General features: G+C 45.1%; 1 protein-coding gene across 1 annotated transcript in view; it reads left to right on the plus strand.

Moving 5' to 3' along the window:
- Positions 1–22,329, plus strand: part of LOC109880011 (collagen alpha-1(XVIII) chain-like) — a 180,938-nt gene that overhangs the window by 118,661 nt on the left and 39,948 nt on the right. The window contains exons 13-26 of the mRNA XM_031796880.1: positions 4,688–4,741; positions 4,867–4,902; positions 5,253–5,378; positions 8,708–8,743; positions 10,922–10,963; positions 11,408–11,470; positions 11,649–11,684; positions 11,800–11,883; positions 12,018–12,083; positions 13,144–13,206; positions 14,433–14,522; positions 14,608–14,643; positions 16,732–16,785; positions 16,986–17,042. Of these exons, the coding sequence (XP_031652740.1) occupies positions 4,688–4,741; positions 4,867–4,902; positions 5,253–5,378; positions 8,708–8,743; positions 10,922–10,963; positions 11,408–11,470; positions 11,649–11,684; positions 11,800–11,883; positions 12,018–12,083; positions 13,144–13,206; positions 14,433–14,522; positions 14,608–14,643; positions 16,732–16,785; positions 16,986–17,042 (843 nt within the window). The remainder of the gene's footprint in view (positions 1–4,687; positions 4,742–4,866; positions 4,903–5,252; positions 5,379–8,707; positions 8,744–10,921; positions 10,964–11,407; positions 11,471–11,648; positions 11,685–11,799; positions 11,884–12,017; positions 12,084–13,143; positions 13,207–14,432; positions 14,523–14,607; positions 14,644–16,731; positions 16,786–16,985; positions 17,043–22,329) is intronic.

Here is a 22,329-nt window from a genome sequence, read left to right on the forward strand (position 1 = left end):
CAGGTGTAGTAGACCTCACAGTGAAATGCTGAATACAACAGGTATAGACCTCACAGTGAAATGCTGAATACAACAGGTGTAGTAGACCTCACAGTGAAATGCTGAATACAACAGGTGTAGTAGACCTTACAGTGAAATGCTGAATACAACAGGTGTAGTAAACCTCACAGTGAAATGCTGAATACAACAGGTGTAGTAGACCTTACAGTGAAATGCTGAATACAACAGGTGTAGTAGACCTCACAGTGAAATGCTGAATACAACAGGTGTAGTAGACCTCACAGTGAAATGCTGAATACAACAGGTGTAGTAGACCTCACAGTGAAATGCTGAATACAACAGGTATAGACCTCACAGTGAAATGCTGAATACAACAGGTGTAGTAGACCTCACAGTGAAATGCTGAATACAACAGGTGTAGTAGACCTTACAGTGAAATGCTGAATACAACAGGTATAGACCTCACAGTGAAATGCTGAATACAACAGGTGTAGTAGACCTTACAGTGAAATGCTGAATACAACAGGTGTAGTAGACCTCACAGTGAAATGCTGAATACAACAGGTGTAGTAGACGTCACAGTGAAATGCTGAATACAACAGGTGTAGTAGACCTCACAGTGAAATGCTGAATACAACAGGTGTAGTAGACCTTACAGTGAAATGCTGAATACAACAGGTGTAGTAGACCTCACAGTGAAATGCTGAATACAACAGGTGTAGTAGACCTTACAGTGAAATGCTGAATACAACAGGTGTAGTAGACCTCACAGTGAAATGCTGAATACAACAGGTGTAGTAGACGTCACATTGAAATGCTGAATACAACAGGTGTAGTAGACCTCACAGTGAAATGCTGAATACAACAGGTGTAGTAGACCTTACAGTGAAATGCTGAATACAACAGGTGTAGTAGACCTCACAGTGAAATGCTGAATACAACAGGTGTAGTAGACCTTACAGTGAAATGCTGAATACAACAGGTGTAGTAGACCTCACAGTGAAATGCTGAATACAACAGGTGTAGTAGACGTCACAGTGAAATGCTGAATACAACAGGTGTAGTAGACCTCACAGTGAAATGCTGAATACAACAGGTGTAGTAGACCTTACAGTGAAATGCTGAATACAACAGGTGTAGTAGACCTCACAGTGAAATGCTGAATACAACAGGTGTAGTAGACCTTACAGTGAAATGCTGAATACAACAGGTGTAGTAGACCTCACAGTGAAATGCTGAATACAACAGGTGTAGTAGACCTTACAGTGAAATGCTGAATACAACAGGTGTAGTAGACCTCACAGTGAAATGCTGAATACAACAGGTGTAGTAGACCTCACAGTGAAATGCTGAATACAACAGGTATAGACCTCACAGTGAAATGCTGACCGACATTACTTACTTATTATAGGTATTATATTCTGGTCCTATCAGAGGCCTATAAGGCAGATGGGTCTGGTGAAGTGTGTGTGTGTGTGTGTGTGTGTGTGTGTGTGTGTGTGTGCTTTGCAAATTAATTTCTTAGAACAAAGCGTTGCCAGATAATCAAAATAATCAATCCCCCAGGTGTCTGCCAGATAATCAAAATAATGAATTCCCCAGCTGTCTGCCAGATAATCAAAATAATTAATTCCCCAGCTGTCTGCCAGATAATCAAAATAATCAATCCCCCAGGTGTCTGCCAGATAATCAAAATAATGAATTCCCCCGGTGTATGCCAGATAATCAAAATAATTAATTCCCCAGGTGTCTGCCTGATAATCAAAATAGTTAATCCCCCAGGTTAATAATTAAACCCCCAGGTGTCTGCCAGATAATCAACATAATTAATCCCCCAGGTGTCTGCCAGATAATCAACATAATTAATCCCCCAGGTGTCTGCCAGATAATCCAAATAATTAATCCCCCAGGTGTCTGTCTGATAATCAAAATAATTAATCCCCCAGGTTAATAATGAATCCCCCAGGTTAATCCCCCAGGTTAATAATGAATCCCCCAGGTTAATACCCCAGGTTAATAATGAATCCCCCAGGTTAATAAGGAATCCCCCAGGTTAATAATGAATCCCCCAGGTTAATAGTTAATCCCCCAGGTTAATAGTTAATCCACCAGGTTAATAATGAATCCCCCAGGTTAATAGTTAATCCCCCAGGTTAATCCCCCAGGTTAATAATGAATCCCCCAGGTTAATAGTTAATCTCCCAGGTTAATAGTTAATCCCCCAGGTTAATAATTAATCCCCCAGGTTAATCCCCCAGGTTAATAATGAATCCCCCAGGTTAATAGTTAATCTCCCAGGTTAATAGTTAATCCCCCAGGTTAATAATTAATCCCCCAGGTTAATCCCCCAGGTTAATAATGAATCCCCCAGGTTAAGAGTTAAACCCCCAGGTGTCTGCCAGATAATCAACATAATTAATCCCCCAGGTGTCTGCCAGATAATCCAAATAATTAATCCCCCAGGTGTCTGTCTGATAATCAAAATAATGAATCCCCCAGGTTAATAATGAATCCCCCAGGTTAATCCCCGAGGTTAATAATGAATCCCACAGGTTAATACCCCAGGTTAATAATGAATCCCCCAGGTTAATAATGAATCCCCCAGGTTAATAGTTAATCCCCCAGGTTAATAGTTAATCCACCAGGTTAATAATGAATCCCCCAGGTTAATAATGAATCCCCCAGGTTAATAATGAATCCCCCAGGTTAATAATGAATCCCCCAGGTTAATAGTTAATCCCCCAGGTTAATCCCCCAGGTTAATAATGAATCCCCCAGGTTAATAGTTAATCTCCCAGGTTAATAGTTAATCCCCCAGGTTAATAATTAATCCCCCAGGTTAATAATTAATCCCCCAGGTTAATAATGAATCCCCCAGGTTAATAGTTAATCTCCCAGGTTAATAGTTAATCCCCCAGGTTAATAATTAATCCCCCAGGTTAATCCCCCAGGTTAATAATGAATCCCCCAGGTTAATAGTTAATCCCCCAGGTTAATCCCCCAGGTTAATAGTTAATCCCCCAGGTTAATAATGAATCCCCCAGGTTAATAATGAATTCCCAGGTTAATAATGAATCCCCCAGGTGTCTGCCAAAGGTTTGTCAAGCCCAGTAGCAACCTTCATGCAACCCTTTAGCACAGCTCTGCCCGCTACATGACAAGAGATTCCTGGAAACCATCTAAAAATCCCATACTTCCCCCACAACCCTGCAATTTGTTCTGCTTGCTTAAACCCAGAAGGTTCTGGAGGCCCCATGTTTGTGAGTGACTGAACGGACGACTGAGGCACCCAGAGTAGCTGTCACCATGGTGAGGGCACCACAGAGCTGGACCCTGGTGACATTGATCTGGCTGCCTTGACAAGTTGTAGTGCGTTTTGATGATGCCCTGTGTTGATTTGGGGGAGGAGGGTTGTAGACAGAGGCACGGAGGCCATGACATGTTCTTATATATTACAGCTTTATTTTTAACGGTTTCAAAAAGTGCGTTGGAATTTCACTTTTAATCACAAACAGTTAAGTTTGTTAACGACCTATGTGGTTATATAATGGTTAGAAAACCCTTATACTGAAGTTTAAAACCCTGTCTTAAGCACGTTTGTAAATGTGGAAAAGAAGGGACATTTTATTAGTGTTACATATCTGTTACTCAATCTAGAAGGAGCACAGTAGTGACATCACTTAGATACCAGCTCTTTGTAGTTCTCTTTTGGAGCACTGTGTGTCACCCAGTCTTTTAGCCAAGCTGTAAAAGGAGCTCTGTGTTTATAAGCAAGTCTGCTCCCCTTTGCAACGGTAACCACAATCCCAGCCAGCGTCCCTCGCCCCTCTATCTCTCTCTGTGGTCTAGCCTGCACCACACAATAGAAGCTGCCTAGCCTTCCCTCCTTAGAACATGTGTACAGCTCTGACGTCTCGCCTGCTCAAAGCCAGGGACCTTGATCACAGAGCACTATGGGAATTCCAACCCTCTGTGTTTGACAGACCAGGGCAAAGTCGGTGTTATCCAATGATACAGAGTCAGATCTTTTTTTTCAGCCCTGGATCGGAGGTAGCTGGTTGGTTAGTCTGATCCTAGATCTGTGGTCAAAGGTGATTTACTTTCCTAGTGGTGAGGTATTGCTTAACAGCCTGAATGACAGATTACAGAATGTTATTGCTGAGGTCAATGATCTCTCGCCTAATCTGTAGAGAAACCATTTTAAGTTTGTTTCACGATACGATTCACAAAGTACAATAAGACCATTAACAATGGACCAATGGAGTTAAAGATCTTAAAAGAGTCTCATATGAAAAGGTTAAGAAGCCATGAAGCAGCAATGTAATCTTCACTCGGTGAGCTAATGGCTTTCTGACTGCAGCTGGACAAAAGCCTCATGAAAGCCCCATGGCCTTTTGACATGGGAATGCATGAGGCTTTTACTAACTGTGTGAAAGGATTACACACAGGACATTGATCTCATCTTATTTGTCATCATTGAAACTATGAATTGAGTTCTGGCTCTTCTGAATAGAAAATTATTTCTAAATTAGAAAGATGGAAATAAATCTACAGTCTTGCTGCGCTGCTGCTGTCAGCTCAGACACTTCTTAGCCAAATAGAATCTGACGATAGGAGAGATCCCGTACTAGACAGAAATATATTACGCCGAAACACATCTAATCTAAGTGATTGTTCTATTTCCCAGGGCGTTGATGGGAATGATGGGTTCCCTGGTCCAGCTGGCGAGAGAGGAGAGAAGGTACGACTAATGGATGTAGACCTCTGATATCCTGTGTAGTGATTGTAAAAAAAAAAAGATTTAAAAAAAGAAGGGCTTCTTGAAGAACATTGGATTTCATTTGATTGAAACATTTTCTTTGACAGGGTGAGCCGGGTCTGAGCGGAACACATGGACCAAAGGTACAGTTTGAGTCATGCCAATCCATTACTCCCCAACCTAGAAGTGACCCTAAAAACCACAACTGCTTTTAACCACTAATCAACCCAAACACAGCTGGTCTCTACATATGAAGCTAGGGATAATTACTGCTAATAACCAGAACAAAATAAATAGAAGACTGTATGCTCCAAAATCAACATCTAGCCCCATCTCAATCAGTGGATGCAGATCTGAAGGAAACGATTGGTCTAAGCTACTGTGATGCCTTCCAATGGGCTTCATAATACTTAGACCCATCCAGTTCCTTCACATATGCAAAAAATGTTGCTTGAGGAGGTTATTGGACTGAACCATTGTGTTTCTCTCCTAGGGGGAGCCAGGTGCTGCAGGGTTCCCAGGTCTGCCCGGCTCAGAGGGACCAGAGGGGAAGACAGGTCTGAGGGGGCCCCCTGGGCTACCGGGACCGCCAGGACGGGGCTTCAGCTTGGACCTGGAGGTATGATTTCACTCACTCAGCTCTCCTGCTTGTCAGAGGGTCAAAAACATACGGTACATGATGTAACAATGGCACCAGAGAAGAAGGCTGATGTTTTATGTGTCCCCAACCGATTGTTTTTTTGTTTGTTTATATTGCATTGTTTGTAACATATTATTTTGTACATAATATTGCCGCTATCGTCTCTTATGACCGAAAATAACTTCTGGACATCAGGACTGTGATTACTTACCACGGACTGGCAGAATCTTTTTTTTCTATTAACGAGTCTGATGCGCCCGACGCGAATGATATAAATGCTTTCTCGGGAACAGGCCCCGATCTCTGTGATTTGCATGAAGAGGAGGCAGAGAAAATGGGGCCGGATGGCGGGCTGCCTTCTGAGAATTCGTAGGCGATCAAATAAACCTCCACTTCCTTTCATTATGCTAGCAAACGTGCAATCTTTGGAGAATAAAATCGATGATCTACGCGGAAGATTAAACTACCAACAGGACATTCAAAACTGTAATATCTTATGTTTCACAGAGTCGTGGCTTAACAACGACACTATCAACATACAGCTGGCTGGTTATAGGCTCCACCGGCGTCTGGTATGACAAGGGGCGGCAGACTATGTATTTCTGTAAATAGCAGCTGGTGCACGATATCTAAGCAAGTCTCGAGCTATTGTTCGCCTGAGGTAGAGTATCTCATGATAAGCTGTAGACCACACTATCTACCTAGAGAGTTTTCATCTGTATTTTTCATAGCTGTTTTACATACCACCACAGACTGAGGCTGGAACTAAGACAGCATTGAATGAGCTGTATTCCACCATAAGCAAACAAGAAAATGCCCCTCCAGAGGTGGCGCTCCTAGTAGCCGGAGACTTTAATGCAGTGAAACTTAAATGTGTTTTACCAAATTTCCATCAGCATGTTAAATGTGCAACCAGAGGGAAAAGAACTCTGAACCACACCTATACTCCACACACAGAGACGCATACAAAGCTCTCCCTCGTCCTCCATTTGGCAAATCTGACCATCATTCTATCCTCCTGATTCCTGCTTACAAGCAAAAATTAAAGGAGGAAGCACTAGTGACTAGATCAAAAAAAGTGGTCAGATGAAGCAGATGCTAAGCTACAGGACTGTTTTGCTAGCACAGAATGGAATATGTTCCGGGATTCCTCCGATGGCATTGAGGAGTACACCACATCAGTCATTGGCTTCATCAATAAGTGCATCGATGATGCAAATAACACTAAAACATGCATGAGAGCACCAGCTGTTCCGGAAGACTGTGTGATCAAGCTCTCCTCAGCCAATGTGAGTTAAACCTTTAAACAGGTCAACATTCACAAGGCCGCGGGGCCAGATGGATTACCAGAACATATACTACTGGCAAGTGTCTCCACTGACATTTTCAACCTCTCCCTGTCTGAGTCTGTAATACCAACATGTTTCAAGCAGACCACCATAGTCCCTGTGCCCAAGAACACTAAGGTAACCTGCCTAAATGACGACCAACCTGTAGCACTCACATCTGTAGCCATGAAGTGCTTTGAAAGGCTGGTCATGGCTCACATCAACACCATTATCCCAGAAACCCTAGACCCACTCCAAATTTGCATACCGCCCCAACAGATCCACAGATGATGCAATCTCTATTGCACTCCACACTGCCCTTTCCCACCTGGACAGAAGGAACACCTATGTGAGAATGCTGTTCATTGACAACAGCTCAGCGTACAACACCATAGTGTCCTCAAAGCTCATCAATAAACTAAGGACCCTGGGACTAAACACTTCCCTCTGCAACTGGATCCTGGACTTCCTGACAGGCCGCCACCAGGTGGTAAGGGTAGGTAACAACACATCCGCCACGCTGATCCTCAACACAGGGGCCCCTCATGGGTGCGTGCCTAGTCCCCTCCTGTAATCCCTGTTTACTCATGACTGCACGGCCAGGCACGACTCGAACACCGTTATTAAATTTGCTGATGACGCAACAGTGGTAGGTCTGATCACCGACAACGACGAGACAGCCTATAGGGAGGAGGTCAGAGACCTGGCCATATGGTGCCAGGACAAACCCTCCTTCAACTTGATCAAGACAAAGGAGATGATCGTGGACTACAGAAAAAGAGGACTAAGCATGCCCCCATTCTCATCAACGAGGCTGCAGTGGAGCAGGTTGACAGCTTCAAGTTCCTTGGTGCCCACATCACCAACAAACGAACAAGGTCCAAGCACACTAAGACAGTCGTGAAGAGGGCACGACAAAACCTATTCCCCCTCAGGAGACTGAAAAGATTTGGCACGGCTCTTCAGATCCTCAAAAGGTTCTACAGCTGCCACATAAAGAGCATCTTGACTGGTTGCATCACTGCCTGGTATGGCAACTGCTCGGCCTTCGACCGCAAGGCAGCCCAGTACATCACTGGGGACAAGCTTCCTGCTATCCAGGACCTCTATACCAGGTGGTGTCAGAGGAAGGCCCTAAAAATTGTCAGACTCCAGCCACCCTAGTCATAGACTGTTATCTCTGCTACCTCATTGCAAGTGGCACTGGAGCGCCAAGTCTAGGTCCAAGAAGCTTCTAAACAGCTTCTACCCCCAAGACATAAGACTGAACATTTAATCAAATGACTACCCCCCAGACTATTTGCATTGCCCCCCCCCCCTTTGCACCGCTGATACTCTCTATTGTTACAATCTATGCATAGTCACTTAAATAACTCTACCTACATGTACATATTATCTCAACTAACCTGGTGCCCCCACACATTGACTCTGTCCCGGTACCCCCTGTATACAGTCTCGCTATTGTTATTTTACTGCTGCTCTTTAATTACTTGTTACTTTTATTTCTTATTCTTATCCTTATTTAATTTTTTTAACTGCATTGTTTGTTAGGTGAGCAATTTACAATTTACAATTTACTGTATTCGGTGCATGTGACTAATAACATCTCATTTGATTTGACGTATGTTGCATTCTTATCTCACGAGGATAGATTTTGGGGCGAAGTAAATCATCTCGTTTCGCCTCTACTTCTCTGCCAATGTGTAGCCACCCACCTTAGTGATGCCCGGCAGCCATTTTGTGCCAGATGTTTCATTAGCACACATCAGTTGTCATTGACTGTATGTTGTTTGCAGGACATGAAGGGTTCTAGGGAACTGGGTGGCTTTGGGGCAGTGATGGCCAGAAGTATTCAGGTTCGAACACAAAGAGTGGTTTCTTATGCCGCTGCTGGGACTTCAACCCTATAAGGATGATATTAATATGAAAATAAGTATGATTAATACTGACAATATATTTTTTTTCTGGTGCTTTCCACAGGGACCTATTGACAAACCTGGCCGTCCAGGACCTAAGGTAGTCCCTCATGTCTTCTATCACTGACATACTGGCTTTACTCAATGTACCTATCAGGCATGTTTCAATACAATATCCTGTACCATTGATATCCATCGACTGTGGTTAAAGCTAACTATGGAAGGGAGCTACTCTCGAAAAACACACTTCAACCTGACATCAAGGTCAACGTATACTTGCCGTCGGCAGTATTTTCTGACTCTTGGATGTTCTCATGTATGCTAGACACAGTCATCTGTTTTTCTAGACACAGTAGTCTGTATATACTAGACACAGTAGTCTGTATATACTAGACACAGTAGTCTGTATATACTAGACACAGTAGTCTGTATATACTAGACACAGTAGTTTGTCTAAAATGTGAACGTGTATTAGATCATTGGTGTGAAGTGTGACTCACTTGTTTCACCACTGAGTGTGGCAGAAGACAAACATCTCCTTATCTAGAAGGTTCCTTGTTCAGTCCTACTGCACACCACTCCTTATCTAGAAGGTTCCTTGTTCAGTCCTACTGCACTCCACTCCTTATCTAGAAGGTTCCTTGTTCACATCCTACTGCACTCCACTCCTTATCTAGAAGGCCCTTGTTCACATCCTACTGCACGCCACTCCTTATCTAGAAGGTTCCTTGTTCACATCCTACTGCACGCCACTCCTTACCTAGAAGGCCCTTGTTCACATCCTACTGCACGCCACTCCTTATCTAGAAGGCCCTTGTTCACATCCTACTGCACACCACTCCTTATCTAGAAGCTTCCTTGTTCACATCCTACTGCACGCCACTCCTTATCTAGAAGACCCTTGTTCACATCCTACTGCACGCCACTCCTTATCTAGAAGACCCTTGTTCACATCCTACTGCACGCCACTCCTTATCTAGAAGACCCTTGTTCACATCCTACTGCACGCCACTCCTTATCTAGAAGACCCTTGTTCACATCCTACTGCACGCCACTCCTTATCTAGAAGACCCTTGTTCACATCCTACTGCACGCCACTCCTTATCTAGAAGACCCTTGTTCACATCCTACTGCACGCCACTTAAAGTATCAGTCATATGAATCATAGAATCAATCAAGCATATTTTGGTATTTTATTAGGATCCCCATTAACTGTTGCTATAGCAGCAGCAACCCTTCCTGGGGTTCCACACAACACATAAAACATAATACAGAATGACATAATACAGAATGACATAATACAGAATGACATAATACAGAATAACATAATACAGAATGACATAATACAGAATGACATAATACAGAATGACATAATACAGAATGACATAATACAGAATGACATAATACAGAATGACATAATACAGAATGACATAATACAGAATGACATAATACAGAATGACATAATACAGAATGACATAATACAGAATGACACAATACAGAATGACACAATACAGAATGACACAATACAGAATGACATAATACAGAATGACATAATACAGAATGACATAATACAGAATGACATAATACAGAATGACATAATACAGAATGACATAATACAGAACATTAATAGACAGCAGCTCAAGGACAGAACTACATCACTGTTTTTTTACAGGAACACGTAGCCTACATATCAATACATACACACACTATCTAGGTCAAATAGGGGAGAGGCGTTGTGCCACGAGGTGTTGCTTTATCGGTTTCTTGAAACCAGGTTTGCTGTTTATTTGAGCAAAATGAGATGGAAGGACGTTCAATGCAATAAGGGCTCTACATAATACTGTACGTTTTCTTAAATTTGTTCTGGATTTGGGGACTATGAAAAGACCCCTGGTGGCATGTCTGGTGGTGTATAAGATCATAGGATCGAAATCTTACAATACTTCTAATGGGCTTCTAGTGGACCAAGCTAATAATTAAAACATCTGTGGCACACAGTGCATTCGGAAAGTATTTTATGAAACCTTGTTTTTGCTTTGTCATTATAGGGTATTGTATAGAGATTAATGAGAATAAAAATATATCTTTTTTAATTAAATTTAGAATAAGACTGTAACATAACAAAATGTGGAAAAAGTGAAGGGGTCTGAATACTTTCTGAATGCACTGTAATGTATCTCTCTCTCAATGTCTTCCTCTCTCTATGTGTCAGAATATGTGCTTCCACATACCTGTAAAAAGTTCCCATACTGACCGCCATTTTGTTTCTCCCTCACAGGGCGAAGACGGGCAGGACGGGCTTCCTGGTGTAGCGGTAAAGGTGCGTCCTCTCGACTCAACTGGTTCCCATTTATCCTCAGAGAGGAAGTGCCGACATCCGCACCATGTGGTTCCTATTATTCCGCTAATTTCCAATGAATTCCTCTCTGACACATATGTGCACAGGCAGGGCCAGAGATGGCCATCTTGCTTTTTAACCCTCTCAGGGACTGTACATCATCTGCATACCCACCACCAGCAATTCCCAAAGCACTAAGCATCTATGCCCTAGTACAATTCCCAACTGTAGATGTGATTCATATAGGAAAGAGTCATTCATCTACAATCTCCTCATTAAGATAAAGAGGTTTTCAGAAGTCTCACTAATTACTCAGATGAGGTAGATTTTGGGCCAATTTTGGGCTATGTTAGGTGGGTGGGTCACTCACAGGCATCTAAAGGTCTAAAACCTTCAACCTCAACCATTTCCTCTGTGTTCCTGTAGGGGGAGCCTGGTGCTCCAGGAGCAGCTGGGGCCTCTGGGCTGGATGGACTGCCAGGGCATACAGTCAGTACATCACCTGATTTTTACTGTCCAATTCAATCTCTCTCCTTTGTTTCCTTTCCTGATTGTTATAGTATTCTAATCTATCTTTATCCTCTTTACAGTTGTTCTTGTAGGTTCATCATAAAACGGTCTCAGTTCTCTTTTGTCATGATAGTTGTTTGCCATTTCTTCCATGCAGGGAGCGAAGGGGGACCAAGGTGATATGGGACCAAAGGTACACTATCACTCCTCCTGACTCCGTTCCTGTTCATCTCTTATGAGTTAATCCTTCTGGAGCCAACCAGGGTGGCCCTGTTCTTGGTTCATCTAACCTTGTGTTCTGTTGTCAGGGAGAGAGAGGTCAGGACGGTTTCAGTTTCCCCGGCCCTCCAGGACCTCCTGGGTCTTCGGGATCTGTTATCAACCTCCAGGATGTAAGAGGATGTTAGAAAGTAATTAGGTGTTATTAAAGTCATTGTTATCACCCCTACCGATGCTCTCTGATAGAATAGTTTTAACATGGATGTTGATAGTGATCTCACTGTCTCTCCTCTCTGTCCTACCTCAGGTCCTGCTCAGTGATAAAGAGGGTGTGTTTAACTTCTCAGGGCTGCTGGAATCTCAGGGGCTCAGGGTGAGTAGACTTATGCTTGAGGTGTGTGTGTGTGTGTGTGTGTGTGTGTGTGTGTGTGTGTGTGTGTGTGTGTGTGTGTGTGTGTGTGTGTGTGTGTGTGTGTGTCTGTGTCTGTGTCTGTGTGTCTGTGTCTGTGTGTGTGTGTGTGTTAATATGTTTTCAGATTGCCCTCTTGATGTTCTTTAAATGGCCTTAATACGATTATGTGGCAGAACAGGTTTGACGTACTCACTCCCCCCAAAAAGCGAATTATGTTGAGAAATGGCTGGAATCACATCAAAAATTTGTTTCAAATTGCTGTAATAATATCTGTAATGTTTGGTCATAAAATTGGTGTAAACGTTTTTTTTTGTGTCCCTAAAGACAATTAGGTCCAGGCTATGAGAGATCCATTTATCTATATTTATCTGTGACTGGAGGTTACTTTTACAGTGTGTCGGTCATTTTGTTGGATTCATTGGAACGTGACCCCTTGACAGGACCTTGAAACACACTATTGTTTTGTTGTATGGGTCCATAATTCATACGATAGTAAAAAACAAATCAGATTTTCTCTCTTACTGCTCAGAGGATCTGTTGGTAGGGTTACCATGGTATTGTGTCTGTCCTTTCTCTATTGCAGAATATACAGTATTCGGAAAACACGCTTTTGGGATCAACTTGACAGTGGAAACTTTATACTGTGCAGTTGGACAGATACTTACTGATAGGAGAGAGATACTGTTGTAGTCGATCAGGGTTCTCATACTATTGGATACGGTCCAGTCACACACATTTCCTAGGTGGCAAAGGTCCTGATGGATATTCGCCCCATTATGCCATCGAGCAAAGGGAAACTGTAGCAGTTTTTCTTGCAATTCTACAACTGTTCCATGTCTTATGTGTGTTCATATGATACCAGGAGTCGAATCCCGACCGATCTGATCGGTTTGTATTGACCCTGTTCTGGGTCCGGATCCGGCCCGCTGTCTACCTATGAGTATGGCTGTTGTAGATGTGTCTGTTCTAGTTGATGTATTTATTTTGGCTATTTACCTACATTTACTATGATAATTCCCAGGGGCCACAGGGTCCAAAAGGTGACTTGGGGATTCCAGGGACCATAGGGCCTCCAGGCTTAAAGGTAAGTGTGTGTGTTATTTGTTTTCATTTTAACAGGATAGTTCCACATTTTGGCAACTAAGAACTTTTTCTACTTGCCAGAATCAGATGAACTAATGGTATACATGTTTTATGTCTCTGCATGCAGTTTGAACCAAGTCGCTATGAACAGTAGCGTTAGCGCAATGACGAATTCTAGAGGAACCGCTTCCAGTCCATTGCTCTAATGCCAGTTAGCAATGGCTCGTGAAACTACCTTAAACTTCCTTCAAATTGCATGCAGAGACATACAAATGATATCTATGAGTTCATCTGACTCTGGGGAAGTTGAAAAATTACGCACTATCCCTTTAAGAATTCCGCTATGCTCAGAATTCCACTTGAGTCAGAATTCCACTTGAGTCAGGCCAGAATTCCGCTAGGGTCAGAATTGCACTAGGGTCAGAATTCCACTAGGGTCAGAATTCCACTAGGGCCAGAATTCCACTAGGGCCAGAATTCCACTAGGGTCAGAATTCCACTAGGGTCAGAATTCCACTAGGGTCAGAATTCCGCTAGGGCCAGAATTCCGCTAGGGCCAGAATTCCGCTAGGGTGAAAAGGAAACCACTGAAGAGCCCAGGATTTCCTATTGTGTCCCGTGTGGCTCAGATGGTAGCACATGGCACTCGCAACGCCACGGTTGTGGGGTCGATTCCCATGGGCCTCCAGGCTATGGGGGACCAGTATGAAAATGTATGCACTCACTAGTGTAAGTGCCTCTGGATAAGAGCGTCTGCTAAAATGTAATAAATACTATGTGGCCTTTTCTGCACTGGACTGAATCAACATCTAATATACAGGCTCAAAGCCCTTTGGGTTTCAATCAATTGAAAGTGTGAAACTGAACGCCAGTGCTTATGATTAAAGCTAGGACCCCGGTTGCTGCACTCAGGGCATTGATATGTATAAGCCTGCTAATGGGTTCCAGACTGAGCAGCCATAGACAATATGCTTCAGTCCCAAGGTCTGTGGAACAACATAAATGAGATTATTATGTAATGTTTTCCTTTCTCTGAGAGGTGCTCATGCTGCTTCAACATGCATGTGCTGCACATTACCCCTGGGTTTGTGTACGGAGGAGGGGTTGTGCTCATATGTCTACAGTATGTATGATTGTCATTTGATTGTATGTATATCGTCTTATTGTCATTTGACTGCGAGTGTGTGTCTGTATGTATATCGTGTTATTGGTCACGTGTGTTTGCAGGGCGAGAAGGGTGAGCCAGGGGCCATGGTTGCAGCAGACAGGTCTATGATGTCTGAACTCACAGGGCCACAGGGCCCCAAAGGGATCAAGGTTAGTCTTACACGCACACTATTTCCTCGGTCAAAGTTCGATACTTGTGTCAGACGATCCACTTTGTATCTTCACTCTTTCGCAGGGCGATTGTGGTGTTCCTGGGCCAACTGGAGTTACGGTAAGACTTTATTGGCTTCTTAATCTGACACTACCCTTTGTAGTAACCCCCCCTCCCCCCTCCTCAACATCTTCTCTTGTCGTGTTGCAGCAGCTGCTTTCATTCAAAGTGTTCTGGAACCTTTTTTGCATATGCACATACAGGCCTGCCTCTAGGCCCCCTATCCAGACAATGCATATTTTCGGGAATATTACGGACCTGCGATGTAGCTTCATCAGGATGTAGCTTCATGAGGATATACAGTTGAAATCGGAAGTTTACATACACCTTAGCCAAATACATTTAAACTCAGTTTATCAAATTTCCTGACATTGAATCCTACTAAAAATTCCCTGTCTTAGGTCAGTTAGGATCACCACTTTATTGTTAGAATGTGAAATGTCAGAATAATAATAGAGATAATTATTTTTCTTTCTTTCATTCCCAATGGGCCAGAAGTTTACACACACTCAATTACTATTTGGTAGCATTGACTTTAAATTTTATAACTTGGGTCAAACGTTTCGGGTAGCCTTCCACAAGCTTCCCACAAGAAGTTGGGTGAATTTTGGCCCATTCCTCCTGACAGAGCTGGTGTAACTGAGTCAGGTTTGTAGGCCTCCTTGCTCGCACACGCCTTTTCATTTCTGCCCACAAGTTTTCTACAGGATTGAGGTCAGCGCTTTGTGATGGCCACTCCAATACCTTGACTTTGTTGTCCTTAAGCCGTTTTGCCACATCTTTAGAAGTATGCTTGGGGACATTGTACATTTGGAAGACCCATTTGCAACCAAGCTTGAACTTCCTGACTGAAGTCTTGAGATGTTGCTTCAATATATCCCCGTAATTTTCCTACCTCATGATGCCATTTCTATTTTGTGAAGTGCACCAGTCCCTCCTGCAGCAAAGCACCCCCACAACTTGATGCTGTCACCCCCGTGCGTCACGGTTGGGATGGTGTTCTTCGGCTTGCAAGCCTCCCCTTTCTCCTCCATGATGGTCATTGTGGCCAAACAGTTTTATTTTTGTTTCATCAGACCAGAGGACATTTCTCCAAAAGTATGATCTTTGTCCCCATGTGCAATTGTAAACCGTAGTTTGGCTTTTTTTAATGGGGGTTTTGGAGCAGTGGCTTTGTCCTTGCTGAGCGGCCCATCAGGTTATGTCGATGTAGGACTTGTTTTACTGTGGATATAGACACTTTTGTACCTGTTTCCTCCAGCATCTTCACAAGGTCCTTTGCTGTTGTTCTGGAATTGTTTTGCACTTTTCGCACCAAAATACGTTCATCTCTAGGAGACAGAACGTGTCTACTTCCTGAGCGTTATGATGGCTGCGTGATCCCATGGTGTTTATACTTGCGTACTATTGTTTGTACAGATGAACGTGGTACCTAAAGGCTTTTGGAAATTGCTCCCAATGATGAATCAGACTTGTGGATGTCTACAATTTCCTTTCTGAGGTCTTGGCTGATTTCTTTTGATTTTCCCATGATGTCAAGCAAAGAGGCACTGAGTTTGAAGGTAGGCCTTGAAATACATCCACAGGTACACCTCCAATTGACTCAAATGATGTCAAGTAGCCTATCAGAAGCTTCTAAAGCCATTACATAATTTTCTGGAATTTTCCAAGCTGTTTAAAGGCACAGTCAACTTAGTGTATGTAAACTTCTGACACACTGGAATTGTGATACAGTGAATTATAAGTGAAATAATCTGTCTGTAAACAGTTGTTGGAAGAATTACTTGTATCATGCACAAAGTAGATGTCCTAACCGACTTGCCAAAACTAGTCTGTTAACAACAAATTTGTGGAGTCGTTGAAAAACGAGTTTGAATGACTCCAACCTAATTGTATGTAAACTTCCAACTTCATCTGTATATTGCTGCTTTTTCAGTTTCCAATGCATCAATTAACAGTAGTTTGAAGTAGTTTAACAAAAAGTGTTCAACAGATGGTAACTAGTCTTTAAAATATATCTAGCAATGATATACATTATTTTCAGGAAACCAAGCTACTAAACTTCCGACTTCAACTGTATCTTTGTCAGCACGTGTACCTGCTGAGGGTAGAAATATAAAGGGAAACACTGCTGCTGTTGTTCTACAGGGTCCCATTGGGCCAGAAGGACCCAAAGGAGAATATGGCTATCCTGGTCGTCCGGTAAGTACCGCACATTAGGATTTGAGACGCTCTTTTAACCTTGTCGTCTACAAATGATAACAATGGCAGTGAGAATGTGTTTTAGTGACATGTAGTGCCTAAACCCAAGAGCACTCTTTTGGGTTACACAAATGCAGAACACTACAGAATGTGGTCATATTGCCATCCTTCCATTAATGATGTGGTTTTTCTCGCTACAGGGTCGTCCCGGAATAATGGGGCATAAAGGAGACAGAGGAGACGCTGTGGGTGTGTCGGTGAGTTGAACTCCGTCCCTCTTTAGATGGGTCACGGACAAAGGTTTGAGAACCACAGCACTAGGGCCAACCACTTCACTAGGGCCAACCACTTCACTAGGGCCAACCACTTCACTAGGGCCCCCTAGCCAGAGCCGAACGGTACTGCAGACATCTGAAGGTGGGGCCCCCTAGCCAGAGCCGAACGGTACTGCAGACATCTGAAGGTGGGGCCCCCTAGCCAGAGCCGAACGGTACTGCAGACATCTGAAGGTGGGGCCCCCTAGCCAGAGCCGAACGGTACTGCAGACATCTGAAGGTGGGGCCCCCTAGCCAGAGCCGAACGGTACTGCAGACATCTGAAGGTGGGGCCCACTAAGCCAGAGAAGAACGGCACTGCTTTCAGTAAGACAGCTTTCCTCAACACGTGTCAGAGGTTCCTGGCCCTACCTCACTGTGCCATGATGATTACTTCCCTGGCCCTACCTCACTGTGCCATGATGATTACTTCCCTGGTCCTTCCTCACTGTGCCATGATGATTACCTCCCTGGCCCTACCTCAGTGTGATGATTACCTCCCTGGCCCTACCTCACTGTGATGATTACTTCCCTGGCCCTACCTCAGTGTGATGATTACCTCCCTGGCCCTACCTCACTGTGATGAATACTTCCCTGACCCTTCCTCAGTGTGATGATTACCTCCCTGGCCCTACCTCAGTGTGCCATGATGATTACTTCCCTGGCCCTTCTTCACTGTAATTATTACTTCCCTGGCCCTACCTCTGTGTGATGATTACTTCCCTGGCCCTTCCTCAGTGTGATGATTACTTCCCTGGCCCTTCCTCAGTGTGATGATTACCTCCCTGGCCCTACCTCAGTGTGATGATTACCTCCCTGGCCCTACCTCACTGTGCCATGATGATTACTTCCCTGGCCCTTCCTCAGTGTGATGAATACTTCCCTGGCCCTACCTCACTGTGCCATGATGATTACTTCCCTGGCCCTACCTCACTGTGCCATGATGATTACTTCCCTGGCCCTACCTCAGTGTTCCATGATGATTACCTCCCTGGCCCTTCCTCAGTGTGATGAATACTTCCCCGCCCTTCCTCAGTGTGATGATTACTTCCCTGACCCTTCCTCAGTGTGATGATTACTTCCCTGGCCCTACCTCAGTGTGATGAATACTTCCCTGGCCCTTCCTCAGTGTGATGATTACTTCCCTGGCCCTTCCTCAGTTTGATGATTACTTCCCTGGCCCTTCCTCTGTGTTCCATAATGATTACTTCCCTGACCCTTCCTCAGTGTGATGATTACTTCCCTGGCCCTACCTCAGTGTGATGAATACTTCCCTGGCCCTACCTCAGTGTGATGAATACTTCCCTGGCCCTTCCTCTGTGTGATGAATACTTCCCTGGCCCTTCCTCAGTGTGATGAATACTTCCCTGGCCCTTCCTCTGTGTGATGAATACTTCCCTGGCCCTACCTCAGTGTGATGAATACTTCCCTGGCCCTTCCTCTGTGTGATGAATACTTCCCTGACCCTTCCTCAGTGTGATGATTACTTCCCTGGCCCTACCTCAGTGTGATGAATACTTCCCTGGCCCTACCTCAGTGTGATGAATACTTCCCTGGCCCTTCCTCTGTGTGATGAATACTTCCCTGGCCCTTCCTCAGTGTGATGAATACTTCCCTGGCCCTTCCTCTGTGTGATGAATACTTCCCTGGCCCTACCTCAGTGTGATGAATACTTCCCTGGCCCTTCCTCTGTGTGATGAATACTTCCCTGGCCCTTCCTCTGTGTGAGGAATACTTCCCTGGCCCTACCTCAGTGTGATGAATACTTCCCTGGCCCTTCCTCAGTGTGATGATTACTTCCCTGGCCCTTCCTCAGTTTGATGATTACTTCCCTGGCCCTTCCTCTGTGTTCCATGATGATTACTTCCCTGGCCCTACCTCAGTGTGATGAATACTTCCCTGGCCCTTCCTCAGTGTGATGAATACTTCCCTGGCCCTTCCTCTGTGTGATGATTACTTCCCTGGCCCTACCTCACTGTGCCATGATGATTACTTCCCTGGTCCTTCCTCACTGTGATGATTACTTCCCTGGCCCTACCTCAGTGTGATGATTACTTCCCTGGCCCTACCTCACTGTTCCATGATGATTACCTCCCTGGCCCTACCTCAGTGTGATGATTACCTCCCTGGCCCTACCTCACTGTGATGATTACTTCCCTGGCCCTACCTCAGTGTGATGATTACCTCCCTGGCCCTACCTCACTGTGATGAATACTTCCCTGACCCTTCCTCAGTGTGATGATTACCTCCCTGGCCCTACCTCAGTGTGCCATGATGATTACTTCCCTGGCCCTTCCTCACTGTAATTATTACTTCCCTGGCCCTACCTCTGTGTGATGATTACTTCCCTGGCCCTTCCTCAGTGTGATGATTACCTCCCTGGCCCTACCTCACTGTGCCATGATGATTACTTCCCTGGCCCTTCCTCAGTGTGATGAATACTTCCCTGGCCCTACCTCACTGTGCCATGATGATTACTTCCCTGGCCCTACCTCACTGTGCCATGATGATTACTTCCCTGGCCCTTCCTCAGTGTGATGAATACTTCCCTGGCCCTACCTCACTGTGCCATGATGATTACTTCCCTGGCCCTACCTCAGTGTTCCATGATGATTACCTCCCTGGCCCTTCCTCAGTGTGATGAATACTTCCCCGCCCTTCCTCAGTGTGATGATTACTTCCCTGACCCTTCCTCAGTGTGATGATTACTTCCCTGGCCCTACCTCAGTGTGATGAATACTTCCCTGGCCCTTCCTCAGTGTGATGATTACTTCCCTGGCCCTTCCTCAGTTTGATGATTACTTCCCTGGCCCTTCCTCTGTGTTCCATAATGATTACTTCCCTGACCCTTCCTCAGTGTGATGATTACTTCCCTGGCCCTACCTCAGTGTGATGAATACTTCCCTGGCCCTACCTCAGTGTGATGAATACTTCCCTGGCCCTTCCTCTGTGTGATGAATACTTCCCTGGCCCTTCCTCAGTGTGATGAATACTTCCCTGGCCCTTCCTCTGTGTGATGAATACTTCCCTGGCCCTACCTCAGTGTGATGAATACTTCCCTGGCCCTTCCTCTGTGTGATGAATACTTCCCTGACCCTTCCTCAGTGTGATGATTACTTCCCTGGCCCTACCTCAGTGTGATGAATACTTCCCTGGCCCTACCTCAGTGTGATGAATACTTCCCTGGCCCTTCCTCTGTGTGATGAATACTTCCCTGGCCCTTCCTCAGTGTGATGAATACTTCCCTGGCCCTTCCTCTGTGTGATGAATACTTCCCTGGCCCTACCTCAGTGTGATGAATACTTCCCTGGCCCTTCCTCTGTGTGATGAATACTTCCCTGACCCTTCCTCTGTGTGAGGAATACTTCCCTGGCCCTACCTCAGTGTGATGAATACTTCCCTGGCCCTTCCTCAGTGTGATGATTACTTCCCTGGCCCTTCCTCAGTTTGATGATTACTTCCCTGGCCCTTCCTCTGTGTTCCATGATGATTACTTCCCTGGCCCTACCTCAGTGTGATGAATACTTCCCTGGCCCTTCCTCAGTGTGATGAATACTTCCCTGGCCCTTCCTCTGTGTTCCATGATGAATACTTCCCTGGCCCTTCCTCTGTGTGATGAATACTTCCCTGGCCCTTCCTCAGTGTGATGAATACTTCCCTGGCCCTTCCTCTGGGTGATGAATACTTCCCTGGCCCTACCTCAGTGTGATGAATACTTCCCTGGCCCTTCCTCTGTGTGATGAATACTTCCCTGGCCCTACCTCATTGTGATGATTACCTCCCTGGCCCTACCTCACTGTGCCATGATGATTACTTCCCTGGCCCTTCCTCAGTGTGATGAATACTTCCCTGGCCCTACCTCAGTGTGATGAATACTTCCCTGGCCCTACCTCAGTGTGATGAATACTTCCCTGGCCCTTCCTCTGTGTGATGAATACTTCCCTGGCCCTTCCTCAGTGTGATGAATACTTCCCTGGCCCTTCCTCTGTGTGATGAATACTTCCCTGGCCCTACCTCAGTGTGATGAATACTTCCCTGGGCCTTCCTCTGTGTGATGAATACTTCCCTGACCCTTCCTCAGTGTGATGATTACTTCCCTGGCCCTACCTCAGTGTGATGAATACTTCCCTGGCCCTACCTCAGTGTGATGAATACTTCCCTGGCCCTTCCTCTGTGTGATGAATACTTCCCTGGCCCTTCCTCAGTGTGATGAATACTTCCCTGGCCCTTCCTCTGTGTGATGAATACTTCCCTGGCCCTACCTCAGTGTGATGAATACTTCCCTGGCCCTTCCTCTGTGTGATGAATACTTCCCTGGCCCTTCCTCTGTGTGAGGAATACTTCCCTGGCCCTACCTCAGTGTGATGAATACTTCCCTGGCCCTTCCTCAGTGTGATGATTACTTCCCTGGCCCTTCCTCAGTTTGATGATTACTTCCCTGGCCCTTCCTCTGTGTTCCATGATGATTACTTCCCTGGCCCTACCTCAGTGTGATGAATACTTCCCTGGCCCTTCCTCAGTGTGATGAATACTTCCCTGGCCCTTCCTCTGTGTGATGATTACTTCCCTGGCCCTTCCTCACTGTGATTATTACTTCCCTGGCCCTACCTCTGTGTGATGATTACTTCCCTGGCCCTACCTCACTGTGATGAATACTTCCCTGACCCTTCCTCAGTGTGATGATTACTTCCCTGGCCCTACCTCAGTGTGATGATTACCTCCCTGGCCCTACCTCACTGTGCCATGATGATTACTTCCCTGGCCCTTCCTCAGTGTGATGAATACTTCCCTGGCCCTACCTCACTGTGCCATGATGATTACTTCCCTGGCCCTACCTCACTGTGCCATGATGATTACTTCCCTGGCCCTTCCTCAGTGTGATGAATACTTCCCTGGCCCTACCTCACTGTGCCATGATGATTACTTCCCTGGCCCTACCTCACTGTGCCATGATGATTACTTCCCTGGCCCTTCCTCAGTGTGATGATTACTTCCCTGACCCTTCCTCAGTGTGATGATTACTTCCCTGGCCCTACCTCAGTGTGATGAATACTTCCCTGGCCCTTCCTCAGTTTGATGATTACTTCCCTGGCCCTTCCTCTGTGTTCCATAATGATTACTTCCCTGGCCCTACCTCAGTGTGATGAATACTTCCCTGGCCCTTCCTCTGTGTTCCATGATGATTACCTCCCTGGCCCTTCCTCAGTGTGATGAATACTTCCCCGCCCTT

The sequence above is a fragment of the Oncorhynchus kisutch genome, linkage group LG18 (assembly GCF_002021735.2).
Source record: "Oncorhynchus kisutch isolate 150728-3 linkage group LG18, Okis_V2, whole genome shotgun sequence".
NCBI lineage: Eukaryota > Metazoa > Chordata > Actinopteri > Salmoniformes > Salmonidae > Oncorhynchus > Oncorhynchus kisutch.